Here is a 19,534-nt window from a genome sequence, read left to right on the forward strand (position 1 = left end):
ATGCTAAAGGGTTAAAAAAAAGTCCCATAATATTTTTATGATTAAATATTATTAGGAATTGTATTTAAAAAATGTTAAATTATTTCATGCATTGTAGAAGTATAAAAGATTTATTGCAGATAAATTTTAACAACAAAATCTGATATGGACCCCTGCCAAGGGCCATGTGAACCACCAAAGGCCATCTAGACCCTGGTTGACAACCACTGCTCTGCATCATTCCTTGACCTGTTAAAAATAGAAGTCAAATCTCACAAATTATACCATACCATCCTAAATAAGGAAAGGATACATTAGATAATATAGTCATATATAGTTCTAACAACATGGGATGTTCACAACAGGAATGCTTTTGAAAACAGATCTGCTTGTTCATAGGTGACCGAGGGCTAAACAATTGCAACCTGCTCAGCATAATCATCAAAACTCTCATTCAACATTTGCCCAAGCATTTCACAACAGAAACGAAATGGTACATTTGAAAATATTGATGAATTGTTTCATTATGGCACTGGCATGACTGTGTGGTAAGGTGTTAGCTTCTCAACCAGATGGTTCCAGGTTCAACTAAACTCTTCAAGGTAGTGCCCCAGCATGGCCACAGTCCAATGGCTAAAACATGTAAAAGATAAAAGATAACAGCCATCTATATCACCCCAGCATTTTTATGACAATTATGAGTTCAGTACCCAGAAGACACAAACTGGGTGTGGAATATCTTGCTGAACTCTCAGTTTATATCCAGTTATATCTTTTATCTTTAACTTGTTTCAGTCATTTGACTGCAGCCTTATTGGAGCACTGCCTCAAAGAATTTAAGCAAACAAATCAACCCCAGGACTTATTTTTATAACTCACATGCTTATTCTGTCAGTCTCTTTTACTGAAACACAAAGCTATGAGGAACATAAACAAACCAATATTGATCGTCAAGCATTGGTAAAGGACAAATACAACACAGACAGAAAGTCTCACATACATATACATATGTATAGGCTTCTTTCAGCTTCTGCCTACCAAATTCATTCACAAGGCTTTATTTACCTGGGACTATAGCTAGAAGACACTTACCCTTAGGTGCCACACTGTGGGACTCAACTCAGAGCCATATGGTTGGGAAACAAACTTCTTAAGCACAAAGCCTATATTTTTTAACTTGTGTGTCATCACAGCTCTTTAAACATTATTCGCTGTCTAAAAGAATAAAATGGTAATTGTTGTAGTCATTTGTTTATGATCAAGTAATAAATTGACCATAAACAGCTACTACAGTCATGTCAAAAGTGATTGCTCTTCTGGTTCTCTTACAGATCGACTTGTTGAGTCTTCTGCCTTGAAGAAAGCTCTAGAAGTTGTATATGAAGCCTATTTACCCAAGAACTCTCACCCATTTATGTACATCAGTTTAGAGATAGCACCTCAGAATGTTGATGTTAATGTTCACCCAACCAAACATGAAGTCCATTTTCTCAATGAAGACAGTATTATTGAAAGTGTACAGAAAGCTGTCGAGACAAAACTATTGGGATGCAACTCATCTCGAACATACTTCACACAGGTATCTTTGAAATTGTTTTTGCATATTTTTTTAATTTGTTTTTTATTTTCAACTGACTGTGACCGCAATTACTACTGTCTGTTTTCGTAAATTGAATAGTGAGGTCAAGACTTATTTTCTTGTCATGCTACCAGAACGAAAGGATATTATCACGTGTTCTTGCAGGAAAAAAGAAAGTAAACTATGAATGTTAATCTTAATTTTAATTTTGATTTAATTTTTTTAATAGTTCTTTTCTCTTTACATATTCCATTTTAGTACATATTTTTCATAAGGTTTTTCAAAAACCAAAACATGTAAAAGGAGAATTAAAATGTACCCAATTTTAAGAAAGTAGCATTTTCGTTCTTGTTTTTCATAAATATATATATATATATACAAACATGCATATGTATATAGTTGTGTGTGTGTCTGTATTTGTTCCCCACCAACACCATTGCTTGACAACTGATGCTGGTGTGTTTATGTCCCCATAACTTAGCAGTTTGGCAAAAGAGTCTAGAATAAATACTAGACTTACAAAGAATAAGTCCTGAGGTCGACTTCTTTGACTAAAACCTTTTAAGGCGGTACTCTAACATGGCTATAGTCAAAATGACTGAAACAAGTAAAGGAGTAGAATATATATATCATCATCATCATTATTTAATGTGCCTTTTCCATGCTAACATGAATTGGAATGATTTGAGAGGAACTGGTAAGCCAGGTAAGAGAGCTACATCAGGCTCCATTTGTCTGTTTTGGCATGGTTTCTATGGCTGGATGCCTTTCCTAATGCCAGCCATTTTACAGAGCAGTAAAAGAATTAGCTCTCTGAACCTTGTGCAGTCCATTCTTATTCTAGTAACTGTACTTTCAATGCATCCTCCTCCACTGCTAACTTGGTCACCTAGGTAATAGAAGTTATCTACTTCTAAGGATCCCCACCAGATATTTCAGGAATGCTATTTATATATGTATGTATACACACACACACACACACGACACTGAACCTTTCAGGTAAGACAACAAAGGACTGAGATACCTGGTGCCTGGCTGTACTCAAGAACTGTACTCCACAGCAGAAGTGTTAAAACCGATCCTGTGGATGGTATAAGGCACTCATAATAGTGCCACATAAAAGCACCTGTGCATGGGCACATGAAAGTGCTCATTCCATGCCACATAAAAGCACCCAGCACACTTTGTTAAGAGGTTGGTGTTAGGAAGGGTATCCAGCCATAGAAACCATGCCAAATCAGCGTGGAGTCTGGTGCAGCTCCCCAGTTCACCAGCTCTGGTCAAACCATCCAACCCATGCCACCATGGACATTAGACATTAAATGATGATGATGATAGTATATTTATATGTCTGTGTGTGCATGTGTTACTGTCTCCTTGCCTTGACTTCATGTGATAGTTGTAAACAAGTGTCACTGTCATGAAAGTGGTGTCCTTCACTTCCAGACTTCCATGAAGACATGCTCAGTCATAGGAAATATTACCTTACTTGATAACATGTGAGGGTTGGCAACAGGAAGAGCATCCATCTGTAGAAAATCTACTTCAACAAATTCTTTGACCTATGCAATTGATGATGATGATGATGATGTAGTAGTAGTAGGAGGAGGAGGAGGCTGTCTACCATCAGTTTATTGTTCTTTCTTCAGCTAACATAGCTTGCACAGTCTTATTATTTGCACATGTAAATCCTTTCTTTTCTGCAGGCTTTGCTTCCAGGGGTCACAACAAATCTGGACACTGAGCCTAAGAAAACATCAGAGGGTTCTAACCAAGGTAAATAACTCTCTACTTCAATCCTTCTTCATTTACTAGTTTACAACAAAAGTGACAGCACTTTCCCTCTCTTTCTCAGTTTAAGACAAGGGGCAACAGACCAAAATGTTAGTCTTCATTCCTTGCATTAACTCAGCTTATAAAATTCTTCTAAGTAACTCTCAGATTTATTAAACCTTAGTAAAAATGAGATGTAAAAATAGTCAATATACCCCTCTGGACTTGGTACAACTTTGTCTTTCATCCTTTTGGATGAAAGGTAAAGTTGGCCCTGAGATTTGAACTCAGTAAGCAGTGAGTTAGAACAAATATTGCATTGCAGTCTATCCAGCACTCTAACAACTCTGCCAATTCCCTCACAATTAGGTGAGGATGGCCATTACTAATATTTCTGAGCAAATAAAGTGGCCAGCTGGCAGAATCATAAGCACACCAGGCCAAATGCTTAGCAGCATTTCATCAGTCTTAATGTTCTGAGTTCAAATTCTGCTGAGGTTAACTTTGCCTTTCATCCTTTCATGGTTGACAAGATAAGTACCAGTTGAGGACTGAGGTCAATAGAATTGACTTACCCCTTCCTCGATATTGCTGGCTTCATGCCAGAATTTGAAACTAATATTTCTGAACAAATAAGGTGGTGAGCTGGCAGAATTGTTAGCATGCTGGGCAAAATGCTTAGCAGCATTTCATCCATCTTCATGTTCGGAGTTCAAATTCTGCTGAGGCTGACTTAGCCTTTCATCCTTTTGTGGTCGATAAAATAGGTACCAATTTAGCACTGGGGTCAATCTAATTGACTTACCCCTCTCCTGAAATTGCTGACCTTGTGGCAAAACTTGAAACCATATTTCTGAGCAAATACTTAATTTAGTTAATTACTTCTGTAGATCTAGTTTTAACTGGCACTCCATCACTTATGACGCTGAGGGTTCCAGTTGATCAAATCAGTGGAAATGCTCGTGAAATTAATATGCAAGTGGCTGAGCACTCCACAGACGTGCATACTCTTAATGTAGTTCTCAGGGAGGTTCAGTGTGACATAGAATGTGACAAGACTGGCTCTTTTGAATTACAGATACAACTCATTTTCGCCAACTGAGTGAACTGGAGTAATGTGAAATAAAGTGACTTACTCAAAGACACAATGTACCACTAGAAATTGAACATGTGATCTTATGATCATGATCCTAATACCCTAACCACTAAGCCATGTGCCTTTACATCTAGTTAAGCCAGGTTAATTAGAGCAACCCAATAGCACAAACAGTAATAAAGCCAAGTCTATTGTGGATGATTCTGTTGGCATAGCCAGGACTAATTTGCATCTTATTTGTCATTTTATCAATAGTCACCAATCTGTTCAACAGAAACCATGTTGTGGATTCCTTCATTGCTGTCATCACCACAAGACATGGCTGAATATCAGCTTGATGCATGACATATGACCATTTTTGAATTTTTTTCAATGCATTCGTAGACAGTTCATAGTGATTAAACACTATTCTGATACAGTGCTGAAAGTTTCCAGCGGATACACCTTTGACTCACAGAAATCAATCATTGAACACCGTTTTTAGAATGAACAGAAAGCAGAGCAGAGTGGCCATAGTAATAACAATGTAATAACTAATAACAATGACAACTAAATTGACATTTTAAGTTCAAACTAACACTGTATTGACTGGAAGGAGACAATGTTTAGTGATGTACATGCAACTAATCTTCCTGCCAATGGAAAAAATTATAAATGCAATGCTAATAATAAATGACTCACCACAATATTGGGAGGTTTTTTTTGTTTGTTTTTATTTCAGAATATGTCTCAGTTTTGTTTAACCCTTTCATAATCAGATTTAATGCTTATTTATTCAGATTACTTTGAATTAATCAGATGTTATCTCATTGCTTTGAGATTTTAATAACATGATTATTTATTTTTATAATTATATTGTTGGTTAAGTCCAAGAGGCAGGATCTGACCAGTTCAAACATAAGGCAGGAATATTTTGGCCAGATATGACCAGTTTAAATGCTAAAGAGTTGACCCCTTTGATACCAACATACCAGAGACTGCCCCTGACTCTGGTACAAGCAACTTGTTTTCAAGAGTCCTGAATTAAAATCTTCCATCAGAACTTAACATCAATTTATGATCCAAACACCACTCAATAATGACAAAGTTATTTTACTAAATCAATAATAAATCTTAGAGCGATTATTTTACTAAATTCTTCATTATTTTCAAAATTAATTAAAGCAAAAACAGAGTCTCTCAACAAAAATATGGTAACAAGAGGGTTAAACATTATAAAAATTCATTTTCTCTCTCATTCTATAATATTTTGATCTGAATTTTTGTAGGAGACAACAATCCACCTAAAGTTTATGCATACCAAATGGTACGCACTGACTCCAAAGAACAAAAGTTAGATGCTTTTCTAAACAAGCCATCATCTTTTACATCCATTATGAAGACTTACCCAGTTTCTGAAGATGTTGAAATGACAGCTGATTCAGCTACCAAATCTGATAGTAAAACGCCAAAGAAGGAAAATGTCGAGATGCAGCCTAGTAAAAAGTTAGTTCACTTGTCCGTCATATTTTTACTTGAGTTCCACTGGTTTGATACTTTTTGGTGATTCTGGTTAATTTCATATTTTTTTGTTTCAATCAGTTCTGTTCTTTGAATTATGTTCTTGTTAAATTCATAGACACAGATGTGGCTGTGGGGTTAAGAAGTTTGCTTCCCACCTATGTGGTTTTGGCACCTTAGACAAGTGTTTTCTACTATAGCCCCAAGCCGACCAAAGTCTTGTGAATAGATTTGATTAGTAGATGGAAACTGAAAGAAGCCAGTTGTGTGTGTGCATGTGTGCTTGCATGTGTGTATGTATGTATATGCATATGTGTGTGTGTGTATTAAAAAAATTTCAAGGGACCAGGAGATGAGGCAATTTGCTGTACTTGATAAGATGCATCAAGCTAAGTAAAATTGCATACCCTTTCAGATGCCAGTGCTGCATAGACGTACCTGTACTGGTGGCACATAAAACCACCCGGCATACTCTGTTAAGTGGTTGGCATTAAGAAGGGCATCCAGCCATAGAAACCATACCACAACAGATAGTTTGAGTCTGGACAGCTCCCTGCTAGCCAGCTCCATGTCAAACCCATCCAACCCATGCCAGTGTGGAAAGCAGACGTTAAACAATGATGATATATATATATAGTCTTCTCTTCTTGTATTGCTATTAACCCTTTAGCATCAGATTACTCTGTCTGATGTAATGCTTTCTTATTCACTTTGTTTTGAATTAATCATACAGTGTCTCATAGCTTCTTGGTTTTGATGATGTGATTATTTTTGGAATGATACTGTGAGAAGCCACATCTGGCCAGTTTGAACATAAATCAGTAGAATATTTGAGCCAGATACGGTCGGTTTAAATGTTGAAGAGTTAAGCTATTGACCTACACTTGAGCTATCTTGTTCATTAACATTTTTACTACTAATTTATTCTCTGTTTTGTATTCCATAATTTTTCCTTCCAGCCACCCACCTGTAGCTATTTAAATCAAACATCAATAACATTTATCCTTTAGTTCAGATGGCATAAAATATGGTAGACTGTGCGTAGTGTCTTTTGCTCCTCGGTTTAATTAATAATTCAATTAATTAACTCATCATCTATGTAAAGGCGCATAGCTCAATGGTTAGAGTATCAGGCTCACAATCATGTGGTAGTGAATTCGATTCCCAGACTGAGCTGCATGTTGTGTTCTTGAGCAAGACACTTTATTTTATGTTGCTCCAGTTCACTCAGCTGTAGAAATGAGTTGCAACATCACTGGTGCCAAGCTGTATCGGATTTTGTCTTTCCCTTGGATAACATCAGTGGCGTGAAGAGTGGAGGCTGGTATGCATGGGTGATTGCTGGTCTTCCATAAACAATCTTGCTCAGACTTTTGCCTCAGAGGAAAACTTTCTAGGTGCAATTCCAAGGTCATTCATTATCGAAGGGGTTCTTTACTCTTTTATCTATGTTAACTTTATTATAATTTGCTGGCACTAATCTACCAGCAATTACTTCTAGTTTTATCATTACAAAAATACCTGTTTTAAAATGACCCTCCTTAAGTTAAAACCTTCTTTTATAATTTATTAAGTTATTCTAAATATCAGCTTAAATAGCTAAAATAACTAGCTATTCCAAATAGCTAGTTATTTTAGCTACATTCATCATAATTCTTGATTATTTTCAAAATTAAATGAGACTCATCCGCTGTATATATTATCTTTAAAAATATGATGACAAAATAGATAAACAGTGATTGACATCATGTTTTGTTTTTCTCTGTTCCTCATTTTCTTTTATTCATTGAACCATGAGAAGAATGAAACTGGAGTCCAATGTACAGTCACCTACTATTCCTGTTAGGAAGGCTAGTGAAAACGAACCTCAGCGACGCTCTATCAAGCTGACCAGTGTCTTGGAATTAAAGAAAGACTTCCAGGAAAACTACCATCAAGGTAAATCTACTTTTACCATTTTATAATGTTGTAACTGTTTTTTTAAAACTCCTTCCTCTCTATACCATCACTACCTTCTTCACCACCACCATCACCACCACTAAAAAGGGAATCCCTACATGGTCACTGGATTTGTTAGAAATAGCATTTTAAATAAAGGAATGATATATTGCACAATTTTAATTTTTATGTAGTAAGAAGTTTACTTGCCAACTATGTGGTTCCAGGTTCAGTCTCACTCCATGGCACCTGGGGCTAGTGTCTTCTACTTTAGCCCCAGGCCAACCAAAGCCTTGTGACAGAAACTGAAAGGAGTTTATCATGTGTGTGTGTGTGTGTGATCATTTTGACACCTGACATCTGGCACCCATTGCCCCTGTACAGGTAATGTCAATCTGATGCAGGGAGTGAGCTTATCTCTACACAAACATTTGATCACTATAAACAAATCATGTGTATGGTTGTTCAGTAAGAAATTGTCAAACCCTCATACATCGTCTAATGACAGGAGAGTCCATCATATATACATACACACACACACATATATATATATGTATGTATGTATGTATATGAATATGTGTTTGTTCTTCTTGCCTTGACATTGTTTGGCCACAGAGAAATATGACCTGCTTCAAAACAGGAGGGTTGGTGACAGGAAGGAACATCCAGCTGTAGAAAATCTACTTCAACAAATTCCATCCACCCCAAGTAAGGATGGAAAAGTGGACATCATCATCATGTATTATTATTATTATTATTATTAGTAGTAGTAGTAGTAGTAGTAGTAGTAGTAGTAGTAGTAGTAGTAGTAGTAGTAGCAACAGCAGCAGTATGGCAGCAAGCTGGCAGAATTGTTAGCATGCCAGGCAAAATGCTTAGCGGGTCAACTTTGCCTTTCATCCTTTTGGGGTCAATGAATTAAGTACCAGTGAAACACAGGGGTTGATGTAATTGACTAGTCCCCTCCCCACAAATTTCAGGCCTTGTGCCTATGGTAGAAAGGAGTAGTAGTAGTAGTAGTAGTAGTAGTTCTGTTCAGTGAGAGCAGAATTAATGTTAAACAACAGCTTATCTTTATGTATATGTAGAAATGATGTTACTATCTCTGTTTCACTCTGTTTCTGATATAGGCAATGGTCACTGTGTATACTTATAGTGTTTGTGCATATTGCTGTGTGTGGTTTTTTTCATTGATTTTGTTAGTGTGAGTGTGTATGTTAATGTGTTTGTATTAATGTGCATTTGTTGGATATTGGTCTTACACTGCAAGTATTACTCACCTCTTCTAATAGTTATACCAATAAAACTGATTTTTTACTGAGTGTGTATGTGTGTTATTGCAGGTATTAGTGTATTTGTGTGTCCAAGATGTGATATGTGCATACGTGTGCATGTGTGTGTGTATCTAGAGAGAGGAAGAAGGAGAGAGACTCATGTGAGATGTATGTGACTGCATGTCAATGTATGTATGTGTGTGTCCAGGTGTATGTAGGTATTAGTATAATATATATATCATATTTATGGTGCACGTATGAGTTTAACTGTGTATGAGGTGTGCATGAGTGTATATGTATGCATTCTCATGTAGGATATCTGAGTGTATATCAGTCTGTGAGATGTGTGCACGTGAAACACAGAACTACCTCTGTGACTAATGATTGTCTGCATCAGCAATTAACGAGTATAAACAGTTCAAAATTGGAATAAATTAGTTTACCATGAAGAAGATGACAAGTCTAACAATTCAGGCAACTGCTTGAAGCATTACAATTCTCTTCTTTTGAACTGTTTGTATCTATGTTACTGTTAACGAACCTCAGCTTTGATTACATTACAGTCTCTCTGGTTGTTTATATTAAATCAAATTTTCTCAGACCTGTTATGTATAAGGTCTACCTTTTCAAATATGTCTTTTTTTTTTAAGACTACTGTATGATTTTAAGACATTTCACTGCTGTTTTTAACAAATCAAACAATTTCATAGAGGCACATTTGTTTTGCTTAAATGCATGTCTCTGCATATGTATGTATGCATTTGTGTAAATTTATGGGTGGGGGGGGTCTAGCTTCATATGTGTTGCTGGTCTAAGTTTTATTAACAAGTGTTATGTTATATAAACTCTATGCACAGTAATTTTGCCTGCTTCCCTGAAGCAAGGTTTCAAACCCTAGGCTCCATAATAACACTGTGTAACACGATTTTTATCCTTAGGTTGCAACTGTTATTTCTTATTTGCTTACACCTTAGAAAGTATGAAAAATGGCTAATATTTCCTTCAAACTTTGCTTTAGTTACATTTATTAAAATTCCAAAGAGTCCCTTTCAACACATGGCTATGGTGCTCCCCTACTACTCTTGCTTATGCACATATAGTCAACCACTAATGGACCTCCTCAAGTGGTTAAGGTCAAACAGCTGACAAACAAATCTGTGGTACTGAACAGAATATTTGCTATGACGATATTTCTGCTTCAGCTACTCAGGGCTGAATCTGTCTGAAATGTAATGGAAAATAGGTCAATTTCAAGACATTGATGTCTATCTTACAAAAGCAAAGTTCAAAAGGAACTGCAAGTCATCATTTCCTTTGATTTCTAGATAGAAACAAATAGGAAATAATACTTACTGACCAAAGAGAAAAAGAATTTTTATTTTGTTAGATGGTGTAATGAATACCATTCTGTTAGATAAAGTCCTTTACCTAATAAATCATGCACATCTTTTTTTCTTATATTTCTTTTCTTCATTTTCATTAAAAACATTCCTACCCAGGCCTTCGTGAGATGTTGCAGAACCACAAGTTTATTGGATGCATCAACGAAGAACTGAGTTTGATGCAGCACCAGACTAAATTATACCTCATTAACAATGCCAAACTAAGGTAAGTCATTTTACACTTTATTGCATCTTATTGTTTATTAGGTTAGCTGTAATTCCCAGGAAAGCAAGTTCAATTTCATTTTGCTGCAGTGTCTTTTTTTTTTTTTTTTTTTATTATCACTCTGAGCTTCTTAATGAAATCAAATTGGAAAGTCATTTAATGAGAAAAAGTACCTAATCTTTCAGTGCCTCAAGCTTTATATGTAGTTAGGCATGGCTGAGTGGTTAAGAAGCTTGCTTCCCAACCATGAGGATTCCAACTCAGTTCCATTGCACAGTACTGTTTGAAAAAGGCCAACTTTATTGTTCTGCAAGAAGTATTTGGCCACAAAACAATAATTTTTATTTCAACAAAAGACAGTCTGATAGGAAATATTATGTATTTTCTGTTGCAGTCAACAACTCTTCTATCAATTTCTACTGACTGACTTTGGAAACTTTGGTGCCATCCGACTTTCTGTGAGTAAACATTTAGCATTCTTCTTTTCAACACCCTTTTCTTTTTTCTTTTGTTGATATGGTTTGAATGGATCTATAAGCTCTGACACTTGTAGAAATTTCTGAAGCAGTTCTTATAAGTTTAGTGGACAAATATGCATGCATACACACACACACTTCCATATATTCTCCATCTTATTTCATTCACAAAGTATTGGTCAACTTGAGGCTCTGCATAAGTATATGTATGTGTGTGTTTGTGAAAAATCCAGTTGTCACAAATTGTGACTCAGGCTGCTGGGTAGCACCTATATTGCTTGTTATTTCAAATATATATTCAAATATATTGCTTCTTATTTCAAGCAATATAAGTACCACTTGAGCATATAACTATATTGCTTGAAATATAGGTTTGTGTGTGTGCGTGCATGTATGTATATATCTATATATGTGTGTGTGTTTGTGTGTATATATATATATATATATATATATGTATGTATGTATAAATATATATGTATATATATACGTATGTATATATATATATATGTATATATATGTATATATACATGTATGTACATATATATATGTATGTATATATATATATCTATATATATATATGTATGTATATATATATATATATTATATATATATATATAATATATATATATATATGTATGTATGTATAAATATATATGTATATATATACGTATGTATATATATATATATATGTATATATATGTATATATACATGTATGTACATATATATATGTATGTATATATATATATCTATATATATATATGTATGTGTGTATATATGTATATATGTATATATATATATATATATATATATATATATATATATATATATATATATAGAGAGAGAGAGAGAGAGAGAGAGAGAGAGAGAGAGAGAGAGACATACACACTACTGCTAATCATATCTAATTTTCTTTGTTTGCATTATAATGGACAATAAATTTCTTGAATCAATTAATTTTACACAACCTTTCTACTGAAATAGATGCAAAACCTGTTTTTTTTTTCTGTTTTTGCTTTTATTAATCTGGTGAGCTAGAATAGGCAGAATCAGATGCTTTGCTCAGTGGTACCACACATAATGGCTGTAGTAGTAAGATTTGAACTTAGGATCAACCATATGGTCAGTAGTCTAGCACATTGGTTTCATATTTTGGCACAAGGCCAGCAATTTCATGGGGGCAGGGGATAAGTCAATTACATTAACCCCAATGCTCAAGCGGTACTTATTTTATCAAGCTCAAAAGGATATAAGCCAACCCTGACAGCATCTCAACTCAGAACGTAATGTTAGAAGAAATTCCACGAAGCATTTTGTCCAGTACAATAATGATTCTCCCTGCTCGCCACCTTCCAGTACATTGACTTTACATCTATAGTACCTCTTACATTGGACTAACTGATTTTGTAAAGTATCAAATATTTGCTTATCAAAGGACTTCAATGTTTGTTTTCATACAGGAACCAGCACCTCTTTATGATTTAGCTCTGCTTGCACTTGATCTTGAAGAATGTGGGTGGACTGAAGCAGATGGCACCAAAGAAGACCTAGCTGACTACATTGTGAAATTCCTGTTCTCTAAAAGAGAAATGTTGCAGGATTATTTCTCTCTGGATATTGATGAGGTAAATAAGATCACTTGGATAATCTCTAAATGCTGCTATCTTTGTGTTCTGATAACCATTGTTTGACCTGTCTCAAATGGTCATATTCCCAGACAGTATGATGAGATAGAACTAAGAATGGATAATTTTAATTCTAGTATTGATCATTATTAGAGTTGAAGCTGGCTGAAATTGATAGTCACTGATTTGTACATCACTATTAATACCACACAGCATCCCAAACAAAGACACATGTCTTTCTCAATATTTTTTCTCTCTCTCTCTCTCTGACACACACACACACACACACACACACACTCTCCCTCATTGTTTGGTAAAATTATCAGAAATATATATATATCTGAACTATAGCTTCTTTCAATCAGTGTTTTGTCGACTCTACACATCAGTGGATTGTAATCCTTACATATCAATACACATATATCTCACTCAACACATTTCTAATACAAGAATGTAGTGAACACTTTTATGTTTTTATTTCACATACACACATTCATACCATATTTTCCTGCAAATCAGCATACTCTTTTACTTGTTTCAGTCATTTGACTGCGGCCATGCTGGAGCACCGCATTTTAGCCGAGCAAATCGACCCCAGGACTTATTCTTTGTAAGCCTAGTACTTATTCTATCGGTCTCTTTTGCCAAACCGCTAAGTTACGGGGACGTAAACACACCCACATCAGTTGTCAAACGATGTTGGGGCAGGGACAAACACAGACACATATATATATATACGACAGGCTTCTTTCAGTTTCTGTCTACCAAATCCATTCTCAAGGCTTTGGTCGGCCCAAGGCTACAGTAGAAGACACTTGCCCAAGGTGCCACACAGTGGGACTGAACCCGGAACCATGTGGTTGGTAAGCAAGCTACTTACCACACAGTCACTCCTGCACCTACCATAGTATATAAATTAAACATGTAGTGTAAATATTCAAGCATCATCACTATCTTCCCATTTCCTGCTGCATTTCACAAGGAACTTTTGGTCCTCCAAAGTCAACCTACCATTTTTGGCTGTAAATTTTGGTCTGAAAAATTCAACTTATTTTTTATATTTTATTTTTTACTTGTTTCAGTAATTAGACTGCAACCATGCTGGGGTACCACCCTGAAGAATTTTTAGTTTACAAGAATTATTCTTCTTGTAAGCTTGATGCTTATTCTATCAGTCTCTTTTTGCCAAAACACTAAATCATGGGGTACATAAACACACCAGCACCAGTTATCAAGTGGTGGTGGTGGCAGACAAACACAGAAACAAAGACACACACACAAACATGACTAGCTTCTTTCAGTTTCTGTCTACTAAATCCATTCACAAGGCTTTGGTTGGCCCAAGGGTATAGTAGAAGGCACTTGCCCAAGGTGCAATGGAGATGCAGATCAACTTGCCAAAGATAGTTGCAGTGTAATATATAATTGCTCAATGTTCTAATAGCTTAGATTGCCCTGAAAATACAACCTCTTTTAAATCATTACATGAAGAACTTACCAATGGTGACCCAACATCTTAATGAATTATAACTGTTTGCTGTTGACCACTGCATTTACTGTCTTTAAGAATAAAATTCCATTATTTGCCATGTTTAATTAGCATCATAGCTAATGGTTGTCAGTTGTAATTCATATTAGACCTTTATTGCTCTTGTTTTATCCAGAAAGAGGAGGAAGAAATTTATAATTGCTGAATTATTTCTATAAACCACATTAAAGAAGTAGGCACAAATTAATGTAACTTTCTCTTTTTCCATTGAAAATAAATTTGTTGTAAAATTCAATTTAAATTTAAAATTGACAATTTTTATTATATTTGGTTACAATTTGAGTTAGAATTAAATTTTAAATTCACATTCATACACAAACACAAGATTTCTGTATTATAAAATATCTGTTGTATCACTTTGAAACTTTAAACTAAAGAAAGGAGACAATATTTGTCAAAGAAACCACCTTCCCTAACTCTTTTAATACCAACCAGTAAGTAGCTTTAAGTTATTTCCAAATATTTATCTTAATAAGAACATTTATTCTAATAAACTACTTTAAATTCTTGATTATTATCAAAATTAATTGAAACTTAATTATAAGTAGTGTATTTCAATAGAAATAGTGTAACGAAAGTGTTAATATAAACCATGAGGAATATATAAAATGTTATGGTGTGGTCAAATTTTGTTGTTTCTCTTCCTGATGAAGTATTCAGTTATGTATTGTTTAACCCCACATCAGCATTTCAGCCTTGTCCATCTTGTTTTATTGTAAATCTAAGACTACATTGCCCAATATGGCCTTCCTTTTGTTTTAAATAGTAGAATATAACTGATTTGAGGAAGAGTGTTTTTCTTTTTCGCTATTTCTACATATTGCCTATTCACTTTGCATTGACCAGGAGCGATTACAAAGCACCACATAGCATAATCTGAAGCAAAACTTGATAGAAAGACATTCGCAAGCAACATATCTATCTAATACTTACAAAAGTAAATGATTAATTATGGAAGTGACTCCAAACCTAAATAACTTAAACTAGTCACAAACAAAAACCATTCCTTGATTGCTGAAATTCAAACCTGGCAGTAATTTTACCTAGTAAAGCACTAATCTTAGTCCTCCTTCCTTTTTATCTAATTTTTATGGGAACTTATGGTGGCTGCACATGCCAACACCAATCACATCATCCAAAATGTGAGATTGTGAAGATCTAGGTGATAAACCTGGGAACTCTAAAGAAATTGTAAAGAACTCATGATAAAAACCTTAATAAATCAAGAGATGAAGCTAGAAATGCATGGTTAAAGAAGTTATTCATTTCACCCATTTGAGTCTCACCAGTCACCTATATTGCTAAGTGCTTTATAGGTGCAAAACGGATAGTCACTCTATGACCAGCCATAACTTTTAAAAATATATTACTGCTCTAATGCTTTAGAGCATGCTTCTTTTTCAGATATATGAACTACTGACAATATATATACATATATATATATATATATATAAGAAATTAAAAAAGGAAAATACGCACACTTACATGGTTATAATATAATTTTTAATGTATCAACCGGTTTCGCAATCGCTATTCATGATATAATGTTTAATTTATATGAATATTTTTTTTTTCAGAAGAAGAAATTTGGTCCATGTTGTTTGTAAAGAAATTCACAAGTGAATTTCATTCATGGAAATTGTTCAGTTTGAACAATTTCCATGATGTTTCATATTTAGATGCTTTTAGAAAATCCATTCAGTTGTTAAACATAAATAAATCTTGGAATTAAATGGTTTTGATTTACTGTCAAGTGACTTTTGGCCAAACCTGATGAGGTGGTATCAAAAGGTTCTCAGACTAGTTATGTTTAATAAAAAATAACTTATTTACCTAGGGTTTAACATCATCTCCTATGAAACAGTCACCTTGTGCAGCAACACACTGGTCGCAGCATTCCTGCTACCTTTGGAATCCAGCCAGGAAGTTGTTTTCTGTGGGTCAAGGACCTCCAGTGACAGAGGTGTTAAAACAGTAACCTTTGAGCTGCATTTTCATCTTAGGGAAGAGATGGAAATCCACATGTGCTAGATCTGATCAATAGGATGGGTGCAGAAGTGATACCATGTTGTTTTTGGTTAGAAACTCATGAATGAGAAGAGTTTGGTGAAGAATCCAATTCTTCACACTCCACAGATCCAGTTGTTTTCACTGACTGTCCTCCCTCAAATGCTTGAAAATGTAGAACTCTCGATTGATGAATTCTTGAATGTACAATACTACATTTCTAGGGGTGATGCATATGGTAGGTCTTTCAGATCACTCATCATCTTCCAGGGACATTCTTCTGCTTTTGGAACACCTATGTCACTCGAAGCATTGCGTATAAGCCATTGCCTCATCACTGTAGGCTTATCAAGGCATGGTCCATGTCTCTGTAGCAGACTTCCCAAGTTTAATGCAAAATTTCACATTAGCTCTTTGTTCATGTCCATGACAAAATCGCAGACTACAGCATACATGTGATCACAAAAACACAAATTTCACAAGCTGCAAAGTAAACACTGCGATGTCACTCAGCACACTGCCTCATGGTCACTGCTAGCTCTCACTGTGAAAACAACTTTGTGCTGCCATCTGTGAGTGTGCTACAGAACTAGTCCAGGAGCCTTTTGATACCTCCTCTTAATCTTAATAATACTAAAACTCCAGGGATGTTTGTGTATACCCGAAATAATATATTTTATTTTAATTTTTTTTGCATATTTATTTTTATACTTACCTTCAGCAGTGCAGTACACATTTTTGTGACATTTGGACCTCTATTTATTAATGAAAACAAAAAGCACAAATTTTGTATTTACTCGTGACATCAACACACATAATGCATGTCATGGTGTGTCAATCAGCACAAACACACATCCACTATCTGTGACATATACACACACATAGTCTTTGCCTTCTCTAAGAAAAAAAACATCGACTTTTTGACCTACACAATATATTTTAATCAGTTAGAAATATTTTTAACTGAATGTGATTTCAAAAGTGTAAGTTGTTTGTACAGTAAGTCTTTATATTTTAGCTTTCTTTAAACAGACAATATCTTAATGTATTTTTTAATTATTTTCAAGTCATTAATTTCCGTAAAAGATTTTTATATATTTACTTTTGTTTTAAAGTGAAAGAGAGAAGAAAGTGAAAGATGTATGTGTATGTGAAATAGATGTGTGTGTGTGAAAGAGAAAGAGAGAAAGAGAGAGTGAGAGGAAGAGAGAAAGAAAAAGAGAAAGAGAGAGAGTGAAGGGGTGTGTTGTCCTGTATACATACATCAATACATATGTGTACATCTTTTTTGTATGTATGTGTGCATGTATGTGTATGTGAGAGAGAGAGAGTGAACATGTGTGTTCTCATGTATGTGTAAGTGGCACTCTCTCTCTCTCTCACACACACACACCCATTTCATACACATGTTCATACATCTTTCACTTTCTCCTCTCTTTCACTTTAAAACAAAAAGTAAATAAATAAAAAAAATTTACAGAAATTAATGAACAAAACCAACTAATCTGGATGACAGTTCTGAGAGTCAAAGTAAAAGATCGCCCCAAGGGAATACCATTACAAAAAGTTTTTCAAGTGCATTCAACATTCAACAGCTCCAAAGATTTGGCTGCTATTTCTAGCACACCCTGCTACCACGTAACAGCTATTTGTGATAAAGGACCCGAAATACCTGTTATGTGATGGCAGGGCATGCAAAAAAACGCAGCCAAATCTTTCCTTTTCTGGGAAAAGGAGCTATTTATGCATGATTTTGATGTCACATTCGTTGAAAGCATGCAAAATAACCTGGAAAAGAATAAAAAATCCCATGAAACAAAACTCCGTCACTGGGAAACTCAGACTTTCCAGGTGACCCAGCGGGTCACAGGTAGTCTAGTATATAATGTGTGTGTATGTAGATGGGAAAACACACCTTGTAAATTATTAGCTATATTGTCATAAACAAATTAGTGTTGTCATTTTAAACCATGAAAAATCTGTTTCTCACTTTTAGTAATGTCTGTAAATGTCTGCCTCTGTATTGTATATCAAATGTTCATTATATGAGACTCTTTGATGATGTAAATTATATTTTATATTTTAACCATTTGCTTAATTCGTTTTTCATTCCTATCTAGAATAACAACTTGTGCACACTACCAATGCTTTTAGACAACTATATACCTCCAATGGAAAATTTGCCTCTTTTTATTCTGCGAATTGCTACAGAGGTAAAAAACCCTCAATTTTCTCTCTTTTTCTCTTTTCAAATTACTTCTACTAGTTTAAATGTTCGGATTGCAACCATGCTGAGGCACCACATTCTAGAATTTTAGTTAACTTTATTGGTTTCAAACTTTGACACAAGGCCAGCAATTTCAGAGAAGGGGCTAAGTCAATTACATCAGCCCCAGTGCCCAACTTGTTCTTATTTTATCAACCCTGAAAAGATGAAAAGAAAAGTTGACCTTGGTGGAATTTGAACTCAGATCGTAAAAATGTACAAAATGCTATTAAGCATTTTGCCTTCTTTGCTAATGATTCTGTCAGCTCACCTCCTTAGTTAATTTTTTAGTTACTCCAGTACTTTTATTTTTATTTTTATTGACATTTACCTCAATATTGACTGAAACGTTTCTTCTGATTGTGTAACCAAGTGTGAGATATTGTGATGAAGATTAAACCTAAACAGAGTCCTACTTGCCTTATAATCGTGGCTGTTGTGTTTCATTTTATTACAGGTGAATTGGGATGTTGAGAAAGAATGTTTCATGACATTCTGTAAAGAAGCCAGTGAGTTTTATGTCTTAAAGAAAAGTGTGCTTGTAGAACAGGTGAGGCATGATATTTTCATTAATGATGTCCACTCATTAAAGGATGCTCTTGTTTTGCTGGTGTTACTATTGCCACCATTCATTCATTCATTATTATTATTATTATTATTATTCGTCTTCCAGGCATTCTATATGTGACCATCCAGATTTGTTTTGTTGTTTTTTGTTTACAGCTATATTGTCTCTAGATCTATATCACCCAATATGTCCTTTCCTATTTTTAAAAAAGGGAAGAATGTGATACAAGGAAAATTTAGCTGGTATTTTTAGCAGGATGACCAACCATGTAGAGGCTTTCTTATTTACTCATAATTAT

General features: G+C 34.8%; 1 protein-coding gene across 2 annotated transcripts in view; it reads left to right on the forward strand.

The window, feature by feature from the left end:
• The window catches only part of LOC115211578 (DNA mismatch repair protein Mlh1), a 186,704-nt gene that overhangs the window by 154,204 nt on the left and 12,966 nt on the right, over positions 1–19,534 (forward strand). Inside the window, exons 10-18 of one of the 2 annotated variants that reach the window (XM_036501661.1) lie at positions 1,311–1,558; positions 3,265–3,334; positions 5,696–5,912; positions 7,726–7,865; positions 10,639–10,747; positions 11,142–11,205; positions 12,682–12,846; positions 18,523–18,615; positions 19,126–19,218. In XM_036501661.1, coding sequence (XP_036357554.1) covers positions 1,311–1,558; positions 3,265–3,334; positions 5,696–5,912; positions 7,726–7,865; positions 10,639–10,747; positions 11,142–11,205; positions 12,682–12,846; positions 18,523–18,615; positions 19,126–19,218 — 1,199 coding nt within the window. The remainder of the gene's footprint in view (positions 1–1,310; positions 1,559–3,264; positions 3,335–5,695; positions 5,913–7,725; positions 7,866–10,638; positions 10,748–11,141; positions 11,206–12,681; positions 12,847–18,522; positions 18,616–19,125; positions 19,219–19,534) is intronic. The other variant, XM_029780133.2, reaches the window with a different exon arrangement.

The sequence above is a fragment of the Octopus sinensis genome, linkage group LG1 (assembly GCF_006345805.1).
Source record: "Octopus sinensis linkage group LG1, ASM634580v1, whole genome shotgun sequence".
In the NCBI taxonomy this organism is placed as follows: domain Eukaryota; kingdom Metazoa; phylum Mollusca; class Cephalopoda; order Octopoda; family Octopodidae; genus Octopus; species Octopus sinensis.